At 42.5% G+C, this 20,634-nt stretch overlaps 1 protein-coding gene and 1 pseudogene across 6 annotated transcripts in view; one reads left to right on the forward strand and one right to left on the reverse strand.

Moving 5' to 3' along the window:
- MAPRE1 (microtubule associated protein RP/EB family member 1) overlaps positions 1-20,634 on the forward strand; it is a 38,311-nt gene that overhangs the window by 10,663 nt on the left and 7,014 nt on the right. For 4 of the 6 annotated variants that reach the window (XM_025469713.3, XM_035705698.2, XM_035705696.2 and 1 more), the window contains exons 3-6: positions 6,511-6,656; positions 9,764-9,971; positions 13,727-13,848; positions 19,518-19,670. In XM_025469713.3, the coding sequence (XP_025325498.1) occupies positions 6,511-6,656; positions 9,764-9,971; positions 13,727-13,848; positions 19,518-19,670 (629 nt within the window). The remainder of the gene's footprint in view (positions 1-6,510; positions 6,657-9,763; positions 9,972-13,726; positions 13,849-19,517; positions 19,671-20,634) is intronic. The other 2 variants (XM_049100518.1, XM_049100517.1) reach the window with 1 other exon arrangement.
- On the reverse strand, positions 6,197-6,408 carry LOC112673798 (copper transport protein ATOX1-like; annotated as a pseudogene).

The raw sequence follows: 20,634 nt of genomic DNA on the forward strand, positions 1-20,634 counted from the left end.
AAAGACAAGGAACTTTTTTTCTAATTATAAGTTATTAGGATTTACAAAGCATATTAAGAAAACCATAGTCTGCTCTAATATCACAGTTTTGTGGGAGTTATTATCTTTTAGATGTATTTTGTCCCCTAATTATAGCTTTATTTATTGAGTATTTATCATAGGCCAGTTGCTTTCCAAAGTGCTTTACATATATAACCTGGAAGGTAAGGACTGTCATTTCCATTTTATAGATGGAGAAACTGAGGCATAGGGAGGTTAAACAACTTGCCCAAGGTCATTTCTTTCAGCTGTACTTTGAGTATTTAGCTATAATTGTTAGATATAATTGACATATGCTGTATATACAATTCTTATTTTTGAATATATTGAACTAACTGAAGGTCTGAAAATGGTTTAAAATTCAAAAGGAACAAAAAGATAAACAGTGAAAAATTTCCTCCTTAACCCTGTCAGCCAGCCACCCAGTTTCCTGCTCCAGAGAGAGCGTATGTATAAGCAAAAACATCCATCCATATTTTGTGTTCTTTTTTCCCCTTTTTTACACAGATAGTAGCATTTTTAATATGCCAGTGGGTGTTTCATATCAGTGTATCAGATGCCACTTTCCTTTCTTTTTTTAGGCTATGTAGATTCTAATTTCCTTGGAGAGCAGTCCCCTATGTGGACATTTGATTTCTTTCCAGTTTGTTGCTCTTATAGATCGTTAGGTTAAGTAACAAGCACATGTATGTGCCTGGCAGTTTTGTTTCTTGCTTTTTTAAAAAATTTTATTCATGAGAAAGAGAGAGAGAGAGAGAGGCAGAGGCAGAGACATAGGCAGAGGGAGAGGCAGGCTTCTTGGGAATCCCAATGAGAGACTCAGTCCTGGGACCCCGGGATCACACCTTGAGCCGAGGGCAAATGCTCAACCATTGAGCCACCCAGGCATCCCTGTTTCCTGCTTTTAAAAAATTGGAATGGGGGCACCTAGGTGGCTCAGTGGTTGAGCATCTGCCTTTAGCTCAGGTCATGATCTTGAGATCTGGGGATCAAGTCCCGTGTTGGGCTCCCTGCAGGAAGTCTGCTTCTGTCTCTGCCTCTCTGTCTCTCATGAATAAAAAAATCTTAAAAAAAAAAATAAGAGTAGGGATTATTTTTCCCATGTTAAAACATCTTGAGGCTGATTTCAATTTATTTTTTGAAAGAGAGAGCATGAGTAGGGGGAGTGGTAGGGGGAGTAGCAGATTCCCTGCTGAGCAGGGAACTGGGTGTGGGACTCAATTCCAGGACTCTGGGATCACTACCTGAGCAGAAGGCAGACGCCTAGCCAACTGAGCCACTCAGGCAACCCTTGAGGCTGATTTTTAATGACTGCATTAGTGATTCCTCATAGCTCTCTATTTCCAAATTTTATTCATCTTTTAAGATGACTCAAGCCTCACCTATTCCCTAAAGTCTGAACATGCTCACATTTTTTTTTTTTAAATTTTATTTATTTATGATAGTCACACAGAGAGAGAGAGAGAGAGAGGCAGAGACACAGGCAGAGGGAGAAGCAGGCTCCATGCACTGGGAGCCCGACGTGGGATTCGATCCCGGGTCTCCAGGATCACGCCCTGGGCCAAAGGCAGGTGCTAAACCGCTGCACCACCCAGGGATCCCCATGCTCACATTTAATAGTCAGTGTGTTTCCTGTGTGTTGTGTTAGAACTTGGGAGCTCTACACCTGGAGTCTTCTGATGGGGAAGTGTCTCTTATGTGTAGAATGTTGGCTACAGCTTTCATCTAATTCTCAGGGGTCTTTTGACCTGAAAGAGTTGAGTGCCAGGGCACTTGGGGTATTGTAAGCTTTTGGAGCAGGGGTTGCATTATGCCCTTGCAGCACAGAATTTGGTAAGGCGGGGCCACAGCAGTCAGTGAGGCTTGGTAGGTGATCAGTAACATACAACTGGTCCTGCCCTGCATCTGTCTGCATCCTCAGGCCACGGATTATGTGGGCCCATTCTGCCACAGATCATTGGGTCAGCAGCCATCTGAGAGGAACCCTGCTTGTGTTGTCAGCCTTTGTTATTAAGGCAGACTGGAAGGCAGGCCCCTTTTTAACCTATTCTGTAACTAGTTGGGACATTTATAGGAGTTTTCAGCCCTTTTGTGAAAAGCAGCTGATAGATTTTTTTCATTTCTTTTTTTCTTTTAAGGATTTTATTTGAGATCGTGTGTGTGTGTGTGTGTGTGTGTGTGAGAGAGAGAGAGAGAGAGAGAGCACAGGGGAGAGGGAGAAGCCGACTCCTTGCTGAGCAGGGAGCCTGATGTGTGGGGTTCAATTCCAGACCCTGAGATCATGACCTGAGCTGAAGGTAGATGCTTAACTGACTGAGCCACCCAGGTGCCCCAGATTTTTTTCTTTTCAACATTTGCTTTTTTTTGTGAGTGTTCTGATTTTTTTTTTTTTAAGATTTTATTTATTTATTCATGAGAGACACGGAGAGAGAGAGAGGAGCAGAGACATAGGCAGAAGGAGGAGAAGCAGGCTCCATGCAAGGAGCCCGATGTGGGACTAGATCCTGGGACTCCGGGATCACATCCTGAGCCAAAGGCAGATGCTCAACTGCTGAGCCACCCACCCAGGTGTCCCTTTTCTGTGTTCTGATTTTTTCTTTTTTTTAAGATTTTATTTATTTATTCATGAGAGATGCAGTGAGAGAGAGAGAGAGAGGCAGAGACACAGTCAGAGGGAGAAGCAGGCCCCATGCAGGGAGCCTGATGTGTGGGACTTGATCCCAGGTCCCCAGGATCAGGCCCTGGGCTAAAGACAGCACTAAACCGCTGAGCCACCAGGGCTGCCCTATAGATAGTAAAATGGCTATTTTTATATTTATATGAAGATATTTAATTAATTAATTAATTTTTAAAAACTTTGACAGATGTCCATTTCTTCTTTTTTTTTTTTTTAAGATTTTATTTATTTATTCATGCGAGAAAGAGAGAGGCAGAGACATAGGCAGAGGGAGAAGCAGGTTCCATGTAGGGAGCCTGATGCGGGGCTTGATTCCGGGACTCTGGGATCACGCCCTGAGCTAAAGGCAGACACTCAACCGCTGAGCCACCCAGGTGTCCCAAGAACTGTGGTGATTCTTTTTTTTTTTTTTTTTTTTTTTTTTAAGAATTGTGGTGATTCTTAAAGCAAGCTTTTTTTACTGAGAAGCAGATGACTGCTGTTTTTAAGTGGCTTTGATTGACTTTTGCTGGAATTCAATGGATGGCTTGAGAATAGTGTGTATTTAGTAAATGCACATTATTTTGCTGTTCCAGAAAAACATCCTTCATGTGTAAAGCAGTGCTGTGGGTATAGATGCCTAATAGATTATCATCTGTGTATGCACGTACACATGTTTTGAATTGATTTGTACACATCAGGATCCAAATGAGCTATACATTACAATTAATAAATTATGACTTTAAAATCTCTTTTAAAATATAACGGGGGGGATCCCTGGGTGGCGCAGCGGTTTGGCGCCTGCCTTTGGCCCAGGGCGTGATCCTGGAGACCCGGGATCGAATCCCACATCGGGCTCCTGGTGCGTGGAGCCTGCTTCTCTCTCTGCCTGTGTCTCTGCCTCTCTCTCTTTCTCTCTGTGTGACTATCATAAATAAATAAAAATTTAAAAAAAAAATTAAAAAAAAAATATAACAGGGGGGATGCCTGGGTGGTTCAGCAGTAGAGTGTCTGTCTTTGGCTCAGTGTGCGATCCTGGGGTTCCGGAATTGAGTTCTGCATCGAGTTCCCTGTGAGGAGCCTGCTTCTCCCTCTGCCTGTGTCTCTGCGCCCCCCCTCCCCGCCCCGTGGCTCTTCACGCCCCAGACCAAAGTTAGACACTCAACTGCTGAGCCACCCAGGTGTCCCACAAACTACCCTTTAAAAAGATATTTTATATATTAGAGAGAGAGAGAGAATGAGTTGGGGGATGGGGAGAGGGAGAAGCGGACTCCCCGCTGAGCAGGGAGCCCTGATGCAGGGTTCAGTCCCTGTTAGTTTGTTAGAGAAACTGGGTCATTGTCCTCTAGAATTTAGGAAGCTATTAGTGTCCCTCTCTATCTATCTATCTATCTATCTATCTATCTATCTATCTATCTATCTTTATTTATTTATTTATTTAATTTATTTAATTTAATTTATTTTAAAGGTTTTATTTATTCATAAGAGACATGGAGAGAGAGGCAGAGAGACAGGCAGAGGGAGAAGCAGGCTCCACGCAGGGAGCCCGATGTGGGACTTGATCCCAGGACCCCGGGAAAAATGCCCTGAGCCAAAGGCAGATGCTCAACCGCTGAGCCACTCAGGCATCCCAGTATCCCTATTTTAAAAATATAAATATTGCTAATTCAGTGCCTGGTACCTAGAATTTTTTCAGTATATTTTTGTTGGGTGAGGAAGTAAATCAGGCACCTCAAAAACCAGGCTTCTACTTTCTGATGCTTCTTTCTACTCAGAATGTTTTTGATCATTGAAGTGCTTCTGCTCTTTGCATTTTTCCAAAAATAATGATAATGGCACTGTTTATGCTAGAACTGGCAGGGAGCCAGATTGGTTTGATTTAAATTAAATTGAATATGCATATGATGGCAGTCTCATTCTACAGAACACCTTTTGCTTAGTCACTGGATTTCTTGCCTCCTTCCCTGGCTGTTTCCTTTGGCACATTAGCCCTGCAAGGGCAGTAAGTGCAGTGAAGCCTGCCCTGTATTAGGAGACTGTAGTTCAGTAGGCATTAGAGAAATAACATTCATGGAAATTTTAAACACCAAGAAAATACTTCTTAGGAACGGAGATGGGGAAAAAATGGGCTAGTGCGGGGAGGGAATGGAATTGGAAAGCAAATGGGATGAGATATATGTGATAATTTTCTATAGTTGCCTTTAAAATAAAATGGAGGAACACAAAAATTTCTTCTGTTTAACTTTGTTTATAAACTGATAGGTTAAGTTTATTTAGACGTGTAAAACCTCAGGGAGACAGACATCTAAGAAAAACATTTATTTAACCTCGGTCAGAGGATAGATCTTTGAAATACTTGGGAAATCCCTACTGCCAGTGGGCAAGAGGATGTGTCCTTGCAAAAAATCAGACGAAGTCACTTGTTTCCCTTTTTTCTCTTCTAGGGGTTTTTCTTCATAGTGATTTTACTGTCATGCTAGTTTCTTACAAAGTTTAAAAATTTCCTAGAAACATTTCTTCTCTCCTCATCACAGGCTTCCAAATTGGAGGTATGTTAGATTTAGCTGAAACCAGTCTTGTTATAGATTTTGAGAAATGATTTTGACATTAAGTGGTAATGAAGCTTTGGGTTTTATAGGTCCACATTATTATTATTTTTAATTTGTTGTTGTTTTAAGTAAACTCTGCCCCCAACATGGGGCTGAAACTCATGAGACAAAGATCAAGAGTCGCATGCTTGGGAGGCCTGGGTGGTTCAGCGGTTGAGCATTTGCCTTTGGCTTAGGTCATGATCCTGTGGTACCGGGATAGAGTCCCGAATCAGGCTCCTCGTGGGGAGCCTGCTTCTCCCTCTGCCTATGTTTTTGTGCACCTCTCTCTCTCTCTCTCTCTCTCTCTTCCTCTGTCTCTCATGAATAAAAAAATAAAATCTTTAAAAAAAAAAAGAGTCCCATGCTCTGCTGATTGAGCCAGCCAGGTGTCCCAGTATAGGTCCACTTTACAACATTTTATATTCTATGTGGGTTAAGTAGGTTTGGGTAGAAGTTCATCCTGCTTTATTTATTTTAAAGATATTTATTTACTTTGGAGAGAGAGTGCAGGGCTGGGGAGAAGCAGGGAGAGGGATAGAAAGAATCTCAAGCCAACTCTGTGCTGAGTGTGGAGCCTGACTGAGGTTTGCTCTGTCTCATGACCCTCAGATCATGACCTGAGCTGAAATCATGAGTGAGATGCTCAGAGCCACCCAGGCACCCCAGTTCATCCTGCTTTTTTAATAATAGTATGTATGTATGTATGTATGTATGTATGTATGTATTTATTTATTATTTCCAGCAAAAGTGGCTCAACTTTATTACAGGGAAGCTAGGGAGGAGCAGGGCAAGTGAGGGTCTCTGTTAGGAACTGCCATCCTGAGCAGGACTGCCAGGCTCCAGGTCTGTCTGGAAGGCAGGAGAGGATCAGCGTCCTGCTTCCTTTGGTCCATCATGGGCCCAGGGGTCCAGGCCCTCACTACTTGGGGCCAAGGTAGGAAACGGCCTTTCCTGTTTTCTCCAGGGTTTCCAGCAGAATGTCCATGCTGTGCTCAAGAGTTGATGCAGACCTTCTTGTTGGACAGGTCAATGTCAAACCCACCTCCTCCCAACTTGTTGAGCACCCGACTGACTGCGTTAGAGCATCCTTCACATGTCCACAGAGAACTTGTGCTTCGGCATGACTGTGGATGGCTGGTGGTGGTGGTAGTGGCTATAGCGGCGACGCTTCTAATAATAGTTTTTAATGTCCTAAGTGTGTGTATTATTCTCTTGTTCATTCAGGGGCTGCCTATTGTCAGTTTATGGACATGCTATTCCCTGGCTCCATTGCCTTGAAGAAAGTGAAATTCCAGGCTAAACTAGAGCATGAATACATCCAGAACTTCAAAATACTACAAGCAGGTTTTAAGAGAATGGGTGTTGACAAAGTAAGTAAATTTTATTCTTTCCTTTGGTTGTTTCTTAATTAGTAACTGTTACTAAGGATGTAGATGCTGGCTTGTAATTTTGGACATTTTCTACCCCCTGCCTCACCAAGTTATATCATTATCTTTTCTCCAGGTAAAATAGAATTTACTGGGAGCAGCATTTCCCTGTACCCTCCAACCCCCAGTTCCCTTGCTGTCTTCTTCCTTTATTTTGAAGTTACTAGTATCTGGAGGAATCAGCCTGTAAAACTATACTCACAATTTTTCTTTTAAAAATAATGTTTAACGTTTATTAATTTGAGATCCAATCCTTCTTATCTCTGGATTTACTTCTGTAAAGCATACCATATGGTAGAATAAGTAGTTCTAATAGAGAAGATTCTAAATACTTGATTTTTATAGTAGGGTTCAAGGAAGATCCCTTATGTGTGCTGGCAAATTCCCTTTTGCCACTAACGGTATTTGAAAATACCAGAAACATAGTCTACCAAGCTTCATTAGGACAAATACTATCTTTGTTTTATTTATTTATTTATTTATTTATTTATTTATTTATTTATTTATTTATTTATTTAAATTTTTATTTATTTATGATAGTCACAGAGAGAGAGAGAGAGAGGCAGAGACACAGGCAGAGGGAGAAGCAGGCTCCATGCACCGGGAGCCCGATGTGGGATTCGATCCCGGGTCTCCAGGATCGCGCCCTGGGCCAAAGGCAGGCGCTAAACCGCTGCGCCACCCAGGGATCCCTTATCTTTGTTTTAGTAAATAATGTATTATGCAAAATTAAGTATTTCCCCACCCTATTAGAATGGTTTCTATTTTTTTTTTTTTAATTTTTTTTCTTTCTTTTTTTTTTTAAATTTATTTATTCATGATAGTCACACGGAGACAGAGAGAGAGAGAGGCAGAGACACAGGCAGAGGGAGAAGCAGGCTCCATGCACCGGGAGCCTGATGTGGGATTTGATCCCGGGTCTCCAGGATCGCGCCCTGGGCCAAAGGCAGGCGCCAAACCGCTGCGCCACCCAGGGATCCCTTTTTTTTTTTTTTAAAGATTTTATTTATTTATTAAGAGTGAGAAGCGTATGAAGGGGAGGAGGAGCAGAGAATCTCAAGCCAATTCCATGCCGAGTGTAAGAGCATGATGTGGGGCTCAATCTCAGGACCCTGAGATCATAACCTGACTCAGAATCAAGAGTTGGATGCTTAGCTGATTGAACCAGCCATGTGCCCCAGAATAGTTTATTCTTTTTTTTTTTTTTTTTTTTTTTTTTTTAGATTTTATTTGAGAGAAAGCACGAGCGCAGGGGGTGGGGGAGAGGGAGAAGCAGGCTCCTGGCTGAGCAGAGAGCTCGATGCAGGGCTGAATCTTAGGACCCTGGGATTATGACCTGAGCCAAAAGCAAGACACTTAACTGAGTAAGCCACTTGGGTGCCCCCAAAATGGTTTATTCTTTTAAGCCATTTATTGGGGAAAACGTTTTTTAGTAAAGCTTGTAATCACCCCTAAGTTATCTTGCTGGTGTATCTGGTCTTTATTTACTTTATTTAGTCTTTTATTTTAGTCTGTATAATATATGAAATATGCTTTTGTATTGAACGAATATCATTTAGGCACCAGTCATAGTTTAAATTAGATATAGTTTATGTGCAGTACTTTTTCTTTTTATAGAATTGTATTTTATTTTAAGAACAAGGAAAATTTATAAAGCATACAAGAGCAAATAGTGTGGTGATCCTTTATGTACCGTAAGGATTATCAAAGCATGACCAGTTTTTTTCCATTTCCCTTAACCTTATCTGTTGTACTCCCAGATTATTGAGAAGTGAGTTCCAGATAACATTTTGTTAATAAGCATTTCAGTATCATACAAAATAATTTCTTAAAATTGTATTTATTTGCTCCAAGGGGTGGATATAGTTCAGAATATTACATATATATATATATTTTTAAAACATTCATGACTATATTTTCTTTTTTTTTTTTTTAAGATCTTATTTATTTATTCATGAAAGACACACAGAGAGACACAGGCAGAGACACAGGCAGAGGGAGAAGCAGGCTCCATGCAAGGAGCCCGATGTGGGACTCGATCCCGGGTCTCCAGGATCACACCTCGGGCTGCAGGTGGCGCTAAACCGCTGTGCCACTGGGGTTGCCCCACATATATTCTTTTTTATAAAAATACCATTGCAGTTAGAATCCTAGAAGAGTTAAAGATAGTTAAATTCTGGTGAACAGTCCAATAATTTGAGGTAATACCTGATAACAGGTATCCTTGTACAATAAAAAAGTTGACAGGGTTGTATTTTAATGGGATTGGAAGTACTTGAAAAACATACCATTTTGTAGAAATCTGGGACAGGTTTATGTATCTTGACCTGTTTTTTTATTTTTTTACTTTTAAGATTATTTATTTATGCATGAGAGACAGAGGCAGAGACACAGGCAGAGGGAGAAACAGGCTACATGCAAGGAGGCCAATATGGGACTCAATTCTGTTCTGGGACTCTAGGATCATGCCCTGAGTCAGAAGGCAGACGCTCAACCACTGAGCCACCCAGGCGTCCCTTGACCTATTTTTAAGACAGAATTTTTTTCCTTTTTTTTTTTTTTTCTGGATGAATTTTTTCCCCCAGCTTTATTGGAATGTGATTGACAAGACAGATACCTGGGATTGGTTTGTGCTCTGGGCTTCATTCTTTGTGACAGGCACTATGGCAGTGTAGGTTGCATGTGAGATTTCCTCTTTATAGTGGAATGACATGTCTTACCATGTGTTTGGATGTGTGTATGTGACTAATATATGATACTTGTTCTTTTGCATTTCTGATTCCTTTTGATGGACTGGGAGGGGGGTTGACAGGTCTAAGTACTGTGTGGAAAGCAAATGAATGAAACTTGCTCTATAAACTTTCAGGGGCTTACTTACTTAGCACTAAGTTCTTGCCTCTAAAATTTTTTTTCTCCTTTTGGCAGAGCTTTTTTTTTTTTTTTTTTTTTTTTTTTTTGGCAGAGCTTTATACTGATTTGATGCATGGACACGTATGATGCTTGCCACAACCTCTTGCTTTGGGCTAAATAGTCTTGATATTTTTCTGCAGATAATTCCTGTGGACAAATTAGTAAAAGGAAAGTTTCAGGACAATTTTGAATTTGTTCAGTGGTTCAAGAAGTTTTTTGATGCAAACTATGATGGAAAAGACTATGACCCTGTAGCTGCCAGACAAGGTCAAGAAACTGCAGTGGCTCCCTCCCTTGTTGCTCCAGCTCTGAACAAACCGAAGAAACCTCTCAGCTCTAGCAGTGCAGGTAAAACAACAAAACAAAAACACCATTTCCAAATAATAGTATTCTGAGTATTCATTCAGTCATTTGTGCATTCAGCCTTCATCTGGAGGTTTTTTGAGCAGCCATAGGCTTAGGGAGATGAAGGAGCACAATCCCAGCCATGTGGCAGGAGCATGGGTTGTGGCATCAGGCAGACCTGTGTTTGTTCTTAGGTCTTTGTAGCCCTGTGTAAGTACTTCATCTCTTCTCCAGTTTCTTCCTCTGTGAAATGGGAATTTCAGTACTTTGCCCAGAGGGGGGGTTCTTGAGGCCTAAATGAATTACTTATGTAATTTAATTTTGCCAGTACTCTTTAGTTGTATGGGATAGAAATTCCTCAGCTTGCAAAAGAGAGCTTTAGTTTGAACGCAAAGACTTTTCACAGGGCCCTGAGATGGGAAGTTACAACCAGACCTGAACCCCCAGGAACTGAAGGAGCTTTCTAGGTCTCTTAGGGACTATGCTTGGCCCTCTGCATCATCATCCTGTCTGCAGACCAGCTTCTTGTGCTTACTATGGCTTCTCTGCCCTCCCTAGAATTTGAGATGCTTAGAAGTGGCTTTGGCTTGCTGTGATGCCAGCAGAATCTGGGAGGCAGTTTTTAGAGACTGTCTCTAAAAGGTTTTGGCTTCGGGATACCTGGGTGGCTCAGCGGTTTAGTGCCTGCCTTCAGCCCAGGGCATGATCCTGGAGATCCGGGATCGAGTCCCATTTTGGGCTCCCTGCATGGAGCCTGTTTCTCCCTCTGCCTGTGTCTCTGCCTCTCTCTCTGTATCTCTCATGTATAAATAAATAACATCTTTTAAAAAAAAAAAGGTTTTGGCCTTGTACATTTCCCAAAACCTCTTTGCAGTTGTGTATTCATAGAACGTATGTATACTTAGGGGCAGGGCAGATGTTCTGCAGATGTTAACTTCTCCTTTTCCAGAAGTTGCAAAGAATATAGTTAAGATCCCATAGTAGTCTGCTAGGTAGAGAGAGACATTGCATAGTTTTTAATTTTCATTCTTTTTTTTTTTTTTTTTTTAAGATTTTATTTATTTATTCATGAGAGACACACACAGAGAGATAGGCAGCGACACAGGCAGAGGGAGAAACAGGCTCCACGCAGGGAGCCCGACCTGGGACTCGTTCCCGGGTCTCTAGGATCACGCCCTAGGCTGTAGGCGGCGCTAAACCGCTGAGCCACCAGGGCTGCCTTGCATAGTTTTTAATTTTCATAACTTTATTGAGATGTGGCTCCTTCCCAAGCCAAGGGGTTGAGGTATGATTCACTTGCTGTATAATTCATTCATTTAAAATGTACAGTTGATTCTTTATAATATATTCACAGATATGTTCAACTAGCACCACAACCAAAATAATTTTTAAATTAAAAAAAATTTTTTTAAAGATTTTATTTATTCATAGAGAGAGAGAGGCAGAGACACAGGCAGAGAGAGAGGCAGGCTCCATGCAGGGAGCCCGACATGGGACTCGATCCTGGGTCTCCAGGATCATGCCCTGGGCTGAAGGCGGCGCTAAACTGCTGAGCCACCCGGGCTGCCCTAAATTTTTAAAATTTTAAAAGATTTTATTTATTTATTCCCGAGAGACTCAGAGAGGCAGAAACATAGGCAGAAGGAGAAGCAGGCTCCCTGCAGGGAGCTTGATGCAGGACTTGATCCCAGGATCCTGAGATCACACCCTGAGCCAAAGGCAGATGCTTAACCACTGAACCACCCAGACACCTCACCATGACCAATTTTAGAATGTTTTTATTAGTTCCTAAAAGAAACTTTTATGTGCCCCAAAGTGGTCACTTCCCATTTTCCCTCAGCTCCCCCTATCCCCCAACACTGGGCAACCACTAATCCACTTTATTTGGAGATTTACCTATTCTGAACATTTCACACAAATGAAATCATAGAATGTGTGGTCTTTGTATCTGGCTTCTTTTATTTAGCGTATTTTTTTTTTTTTAAGATTTTATTTATTTATTCATGAGAGACACAGAGAGAGGCAAAGACATAGGCAGAGGGAGAAGCAGGCTCTATGCAGGGAGCCCAACATGGGACTCGATCCTGGGTCTCCAGGATCGGGCCCTGGGCTGAAGGTGGTGCTAAACCGCTGAGCCACCCGGGCTCCCCTAGCGTAATGTTTTTAAGGTTCATCCATGTTGTAGTACGCGTCAGTACTTCATTTTTTTTTCTTTTCTTTTTTTTTTTTTTTTTAGTACTTCATTTTTTTTAATGGCTAAATAATACTCCATTGTACAACTATACCATGTTTTATTTTTTTATTTTAATTTTTAATGGGGGGGTGGGGACAGAAGGAGAGGGAGAGAAAGAGGGAAAGAATCTTAAGCAGCCTCCATGCCCAGTGCAGAGCCTGATGTGGGGATTGATCTCACAACCCTGAGATCATGACCTGAACTGAAATTAAGAGCTGGACACTTAACTGGCTGAGCCACCCAGGCATCCCTATATTGTATTTATTCATCAGTTGATGATGATCATTTGGGTTGTTTCCCCTCCTGAGCTGTTATGAATAATGCTACTTTGAACATTCCTGTACAAGTGTTTGTGTGGGCCTGTTTTCATTTCTCTTGGGCATAAATCCAAAGGGTATATGCTGTAGAGCACAATTCTTGGGTTGTATATGGTTCCTCTCTTTAACCTTTTGCAGAACCACCAGACTGTTTTCTAAAGTGGCTGCACCGTTACACATTCCCATCAGCAGCATGTATGAGAGTTCTGATTTCACCAATTATTGAGTGCTTAGCTTCCTAGAATGGGGATCTGTGTAGATAACCCTATGTATTTCATATTTCAGATGCTGATAACAGGCAAGTGGAGACTTGCACTAAGCATTTGGTTTTGGGGATGAACGTATACTAGAGATCATCCAGGAGAAGTGCCTGTACTTGGGGGTGAAAGGCCTTATGGTTATTGAACTGTTTGGGGTGTCAGAAAGATCAGATATTTCTAAACTTGGCATAATATATGGCTTTACAAAATAATTGCTAAATAAATGATTAAAATCATGAACGATAAATTTACCTCAAGATAGCCCATTCTTAATTATTCTTGATTGTTTTAACTTTACTCCTTTTTCCTTAACTTTGTCAGCTTTTGGCTCTGCTCACAGAGAAGTCTGTAAGTCCTAGTCAGGGCGCTGCTTTCCTCTCCTAACCCTCCTAAACACCTTCTAAAAGGTGAGCAATATGCGGGTTTTGAGGTAATTAGTGGTAAGAGCAGTCTCTACCACCCTTCTCTTCCCAAGCCAAGGAGTTTGAGGTTCTAAGATGGGGGGCATCTTACTTTCCAGATGGGAAACCTTGGGTACCTGGCAGCATCTGGGACCGTGAGCTCGTTCCTGGCATGAAGTTTGCCTTTGCTTCATGAAGTTGCCCTGTTTGTGGATTTGGTTGGAGCTAGGTTAAGATGGTCTTCGCCAGAATGACTGCGTCTCTTTCAGATGGTAGTCTTCTTTACCCCAGCGGAAAAAAGACCTCACAGAGGGAGTCCTTTCCAGCACAAAAGATGGTGGCTAAAATTGGTACTTAACTCTGCTGCCAGGTTAAAAACCACTTTGGGCAAACATGGGAATGTTGTCTTGCATGCTGGGCTCTCTACAGGAGGTCTCTTCACTGCATAGCTGTGGAGGGCAGTTGGTCACAGCCTCCTCTTGTCTGGTGGGGTTTTTTTTTTGTCTTGAAATTTCTCCTCTTAAAGAAAGCTCTGCTCCTCTCTCAGCTCCACAGAGGCCCATTGCAACACACAGAACTACTGCAACCCCTAAGGCTGGCCCGGGTGTGGTGCGAAAGAATCCTGGTGTGGGCAACGGGGATGATGAAGCAGCTGAATTGATGCAGCAGGTAGGCACCTCCTCTGTCTAAGATCAAAGACTGAAGTTTCTTCAGGAGAAAGAATGCTTGACAACACTGTTGCAGGGAAGGCCTGCCTGTCTTTTTGTAGGAAGGCCTGCCTTGTCCCTCTGCTGAAGCGGTCCTCATTATGTGTGAGCACTTTGAGTGCTGTGTGGGGAGTGGGAATGTGGAAGTGCAGGTGGAAGAGAGGGATCAGGTGTTTCTAAGATCTATTAGTGTGACAGAAACCAATGTCTTTGGAAACCCACCCATAGTAGAACCCTGTTGAAGGTCTCTGAAACACTGTCAGGGTTCTGTGGGATTCAGAGAGTGTCTCTTGACGTTTGTCTCTGACAAAAGATAAAGAAAAGTTCCTTTCTAAATAGTAAGGAAAAAAGAAGATTCCATAGTTTCTGTACTGAAATTGTGGGTCATTGGAGATGCAAGTTAGAGTGGAACTGGCATGGAAAGCCTGTTATTGATCTTCTGTTCTTACTAGTTCAGTCATTTGAAACATACTCTTTAGAATTAATTAAATATCCTGATGGTACACATCAGAGGTTTCTATGGATCCGAACAAAATTTAGACTTTATTTTTTTCTTAAAGATTTTATTTACTTGACAGAGCACAAGCAGAGGGAAGTGGCAGGCAGAGGGAGAGGAAGAAGCAGGCTGTCTGCATAGCATGGTGCCTGATGTGGGGCTTAATCCCAGGACGCTGGGATCATGACCTGGGCCGAAGGTAGACACACAACTGACTGAGCCACCCAGGCACCCAAAATTTAGACATTTTTGCACCAGTCCTTATAGTTTTGTTCTTTTGCTTTTAGGTGATTCTCTTGATTAATACCAGGTTTTTTTGTTTGTTTTTGTTTTTTTTTTGTTTTTGTTTTTGTTTTTTTAAATTTTTTTTTTATTTATTTATGATAGTCACATAGAGAGAGAGAGAGAGAGAGAGGCAGAGACATAAGCAGAGGGAGAAGCAGGCTCCATGCACCGGGAGCCTGACGTGGGATTCGATCCCGGGTCTCCAGGATCGCGCCCTGGGCCAAAGGCAGGCACCAAACCGCTGCGCCACCCAGGGATCCCTGTTTTTGTTTTTTAAGATTTTATTCATGAGAGACACAGAGAGAGGCAGAGACACAGGCAGAGGGAGAAGCAGGCTCCATGCAGGGAACCTGATGTGGGACTCAATCCTGGGTCTCCAGGATCATGCCCTAGGCTGAAGGCGGCCCTAAACCACTAAACAGCCGGGCTGCCCCTAATTCCAGTTCTTTTTTATTTTATTTTATTTTATTTCTTCATGAGAGACACAGAGCACGAGAGAGAGAGAGGCAGAGACACAGGCAGAGGGAGAAGCAGGCTCTATGCGGGGAGCCAGACATGGGACTTGATCCCGGATCTCCAGGGTCACAACCTGGGCTGAAGGCGGCACTAAACCTCTGAGCTACCTGGGCTGCCCCTAATTCCAGTTTTAAAATGGGGGATGCTCTATGATTTCTGTGTGTTTGGGTTTGAATCCTTTAACTTTCTTGAAAACCAAGTCCTAAAACCTGGGGGCAGAGGCCTCACTTGAACCTGGAACCTCTCATAACAACCCAAGCCCTACTCCTCAGAGATCAGGATATAAGAGCCTTGCCAGAGATCACGGTTTTTTTTGTTTTTGTTTTTCCCAATTTTTGATTTGTGTGTGCCCTGTGATTCTAGGTGTCGTGGGGATGTCAGGTGACTGGGTCATCATCCCTATTAGTGTGGCTGCCTTGCGTACCCTCTTAGAACTGTCACTGTGAAGTACAGAAGTCCTGGAGAATAAGGAGACTTCCCTGTTAACTGTTGGTTTCTAGACAAGGATGTACACAGGAAGCAGTCTCAGGGAAAAACAGTGTTGCCAATGCCAGGGCTGGGTGGCTAGCCCAGGGTTGATTTTGGAATCTCTGGGAAAAGATGTGGCAGATTCTTTGGGACTGCTGTTCTTGGCACAGGTAGTGTCCTGTGTGATGGGGCACAAGCTTTGGGTTGTATAGATTTGGGGACTTTCCTAGCTCTGCCACTTCTACTTGGGGCAAGTCAGTTAACCTCTCTAAACTTACTGTGTTGTGTGAAGTTGAGCAGATTATATGAGCTAGTGTTATTTGGGTCCCTGGAGTGGTGTCTAGGATAAATGGTGAAAATAGCAATGGATAAAAGACAGTTGTGATTATTATAGTTCTTGTCCATGGTCTTAATAGAGCAAAATAGATTCTGCAGTGTCTTTTTGAAAGCTCACAGGTGTCAGATTGTCTTGACAAATGTTAATAAAAACAAAAATAACTGACATTTTTAGAGTGGTTTGCCATAGCTTTAGTGAGTACTTCAATTTCACTTTTACATTAGTCTGTGAGGTCTCACAGATAGTGACAGTGTGCTGGGGGAGGTTAAATAACCTGCCCTGAGAGTTGAGTCAGCTGCCCCCGTCCTGCTCTCTGGAGTACTTGGGCTTGTGCAGGGTTTCCATTTTGTTTTCTCTTTAATATGAAGGATTTTTTAAGTCCTCTCCAGGTTGCCAGAATTCTTACCTATAACACCCTGTTACTAACTTCCTTGGCTTATTTACCTGATCTGTCTGGCCCCTTGGAAGTATTTGAATTTGTGGCCCTTAGCAAAGGTGTGGAGGTCTAGGGAACATGACTGCAATGTGGGAAATAGAGCCAGACAGGCTTCTTGGGGCAAGAGGACAGCAGTGTATTCTCACAGATTACCTACTGGTATCCATTTCCTTAGGAGATCTGCAACAATTCTGCATTCCTAACACATCCTGGAGAAGTTTACTTTTAGTTGATTTGAGTCCAGAGCAGTTCAAAAGAGAACGTAAACCAGAGATATGAGGCACATACATAATTTAAATTTTTTTAGTAGGGATGTTAAAACAGTGAAAAGAAACACATGAAATTTCTTCTAATAACCCATTACGTGTATCCAAAGTGTTACCATTTTAACATGTAATCAATACAAATAATCATCAATGAGATATTTTACGTTTGAAGACCGTACTAGGTCGTTGAAATCCTGTGTGTATTTAATATTTACTGCCTGTCTCAATTGCATTGGCCACTTTTCAAGTACTCAGATACCCATTTGTATGGGCCAGTGCAGGTCCAAAGCATTCTTCTTGGGTTTCCTAAGTTATAGCTATTACTTTACTGCAAGAGAAGTTTTAAGAGTGACATTGATTACTAGCCACAGAGTTTTAATAACCTCAAAGGGTAAACAAGCGGGGAGTGAAAGCCAGTGACTTCATAGTGTGTACTAATTATTTCCTGTGGATACCTACTTAATGAGTTATGTCATGGAGGAATGCTGCTTTGGCCTCACAGGGAGGCCCAAAAGGCTGGGTTCTGGTGCCTTTGATGATGTGTAGGTCCAAGAAAGTTTGACTTGGTTTGTGAGGGAGGCACTAGTGAGCCATGGGTGATGGACTCCAAGGTGTAGCATACCTTTTGAAGCTCTTTTGACTTCCTTTCCCTCCTGAGTCACTAATGTGATTAGAAGGCCTCTTCCCTAGCTCTTGGGTCTTAGAACTGAAGATTTAAGGCAACTTCCTACTGCTGGGGTCAGTCAGCTCTTGTCCATCCCCCCCCTCCCCTTTTTTTAAATTTTTAAATTTTATTTTTTAAAAAGATTTTATTTATTCATAGAAACACACACACACACACACACACACACACACACACACACAGAGAAGCAGGCTCCATACAGGAAGCCCGACGTGGGACTCAATCCCGGGTCTCCAGGATCACACCCCAGGCTGCAGGTGGTGCTAAACTGCTGCGCCACGGGGGCTGCCCCCCTTCCCCCTTTTTTAAAGAGTTACTTGTTTTAGTGAGAGAGAAAATGTGAGCTGCTAAGTGTGGAACCTGACTGGGGGTGGCTCCATCTCACGTCCCTGAGACCATGACCTGAGCTGAAATCAAGAGTCAAACACTTAATTGAACCACCCAGGTGCCCTAGGTTTTCCCTTTCCATCCCCTCGTCCACTTTGGGGCCGAGAGTTTAAAGAAGCAACAGCAGCAGTAAAATCAGGTTTGGGGAGAAGGAGAGGCAATAGATGATTTAGCTTTGCTGGCTACTAGGTGATGCTAGTATTTCATTGAAATTCTCAGTTATTTTTAAAAGTGATTTCTGTGGGGTATGCTTGGGTGGTTCAGTGGTTGAGCGTCTGCCTTTGGCTCAGGTTGTGATCCTGGAATCGAGTCCTGCATCAGGCTCCCCATAGGGAACCTGGTTCTCCCTCTGCCTATGTCTCTGCCTCTGTCTCCCGTAAATAAAATCTTAAAAAAAAAAAAAATGATTTCTGTGGTTGATAAAGGAATAATTGAAAGACTGTTTTCATCAGGCCTTTGATGATGAACATTGAAATTAAGTAATTGACAGAATGGTCCTTGTGGTTCTGGACACCTTTTCTCATTTCTGGATGCTTCTCGACTACAACTTATGAAGGGGGAGTTTTCCACCTTGGGACAGGACTTGATCCCTTTGGGTATATCTGGCTTCTTTGCGAGTCCGTGGGGGAACTAAAGAAGCTATTTGCTTCAGTTTTTGCCTTTAGTTCAGACGGCTGGACTTACATGTCTGTGGTGCCTCTCAGGCACTCAGAATTCCCTACTGCCTGAATTGTTCTCAGTAGCTGCACTTTTGATTTCCTTCCTTGGCCTTGCCTGTGGCCCCAGCCTGTGTGTCCCATGAGTATTTTATGCTGCGTGGTATGCCATGTAATTTGCATTTGTAATTGAGAGTTAAATTAAATTCACATGTCATAGAGTTGAATGTCTTGGAATGAAGATGTGCACTATGCTTAAAATGGCCATGAGAAGTCTTAGGACATTTATTAATCTTGGCTACATAGAGACCCGGCCTAAGCACTGAGATTTATTTCCTTTTGGCCTTTTGTGAGAATTAGAGCCCCTCAGCAGGATGCCTGGAGAATCCTGCAGCACATGTGGTGAGCTGGCGAAATGCTTGCTGGAGCTAGCAGTGGAACGTGCTGTGCTAGGTCTGCTCCCTGCTTCTGTGTCTTCTCTCCCTTTTGAAACTCTCTTGGGAGAGAGACAGGTGCCAAGACTCTTTCCTCTCCTTTTGAATAATGAATTGCTCCTCCCATCCCTAGCATATGGTAGCCTCTGGAGAATCATTGAGTTCTCCATGCTTGGGCCACTGTCACTTCTAGCTGTTTTTGACTAGCGTAGTCTTTTTAGTCAGTAGTCTTCTTCTGCCTTGCCATTTCTGCCTTGCTTCTCTGGACCAGACCCTTTTTTTCCATTGACCACCACGTGTAGAAAGACCTGGATTTCACAGACCAGTGCCCTGGTGAAAACTCAGTTGATGCTTGTCAGCCACTTTGCTGGGCAGGTTGTGGATTCTGCTTCTTTATTTGTCTCAGGATCCCAGAGTTTCTTTCCTTGATCTATTCTTAGTTCCTCATGATTTCTGGTGTAACCTGCCTCTTCCTGGGAGATGTTATAGTCAAGGTGGCCACGTTATTTATCTGGAGCGAAAGAAGACTGGTATTAAACTAAAGTGGGTTTTGGTCCATGTTAGTGAGTGTGATGGAAGACCATGTCTCCTCTCAGCTTAGCAGTTTGTCTGATATGTTGTTGGTACATGAATGCTTAGTATCTTATCCTTTTTAATGTCTTACGCAGGTCAATGTATTGAAACTTACCGTCGAAGACTTGGAGAAAGAGAGAGATTTCTACTTTGGAAAGCTAAGAAACATTGAATTGATTTGCCAGGAGAACGAAGGGGAAAACAACCCTGTATTGCAGAGGATCGTGGACATTCTCTATGCCACAGATGTATGTGTTGCCATTTTGCCATCTAAGACAAAGTAAATTTTATCTGGTTGGTTTCAGCGCTCAGTGCTGGTGCTCCTCATGTTCTAGGATAGCATTCATCAAAAAGACTTTGACTTCTGAAAGTCAGCCAGAAGGCACCTCTGCTCAGCCTCAGCCTCTGCCTTGAGGCCTGTGAGCCTTTGAGGCAGGAATAGGACAAGGAGGTGGCTGGCTTGCACTGCTTCTGTGGTTTATGGCCACTGATAAGTGATGAGTGCCACCAAATGCTCTTAACCCCACCATCCCTCTCCACCCCTGCAACTTGGACCCCTCAGCCTGATGTGCTGTCTCCCATTTTATCAGGGCCCCAGGCATGATATGGCCCCTTTCGGATGTCCCCTGCCCATGGCTGTATCTCTGTTCCTCCTCCTCAGGAGTGTGCCTGGTTCCCATTTCTTCATAGTACTTTATGGTCAAGTTTCTTGGGATCCATGTATGTTATTACACAGCAGAATCTGGTGATACTAATCATGACATGCTAGCTGATCAGGGAAGACTAATTTTTTTCCTACATTTAGGATTTGGTATCTTTCTATGTCCAATATTTAATGGCTTTACTTATTTATAAATCTGCATACCTAATAAGGTCTGTACCATCAAGTTGCAGTGTATGTCTGTTTTATAGTGTGTATAGCAGTATACAAATACAAGGTAATATTAATATTGGCATTAACACTGTTCTCTAAATCTACCAAGTAAATTTCAGGGAATGAAGACAGATGACTGAAGAGATGATACTTTGTTCCATAAATTCTTATTCTGGGCTTGCTCTATGCTAGCTTCAGTGAAAACAAAGATGATGAAGATGCAGAGGCCCTTGGTCTAGTCTGAGTATTATCTTAATGGAGTCTTAAGTAAATTCAGCTGTGGAGATTTAGTTAAAAATAAGATGGTGATTGAAGGAGAAGTCTGATTTTTATGGTGA

Source organism: Canis lupus, chromosome 24 (assembly GCF_003254725.2).
Source record: "Canis lupus dingo isolate Sandy chromosome 24, ASM325472v2, whole genome shotgun sequence".
NCBI classification, from domain to species: domain Eukaryota; kingdom Metazoa; phylum Chordata; class Mammalia; order Carnivora; family Canidae; genus Canis; species Canis lupus.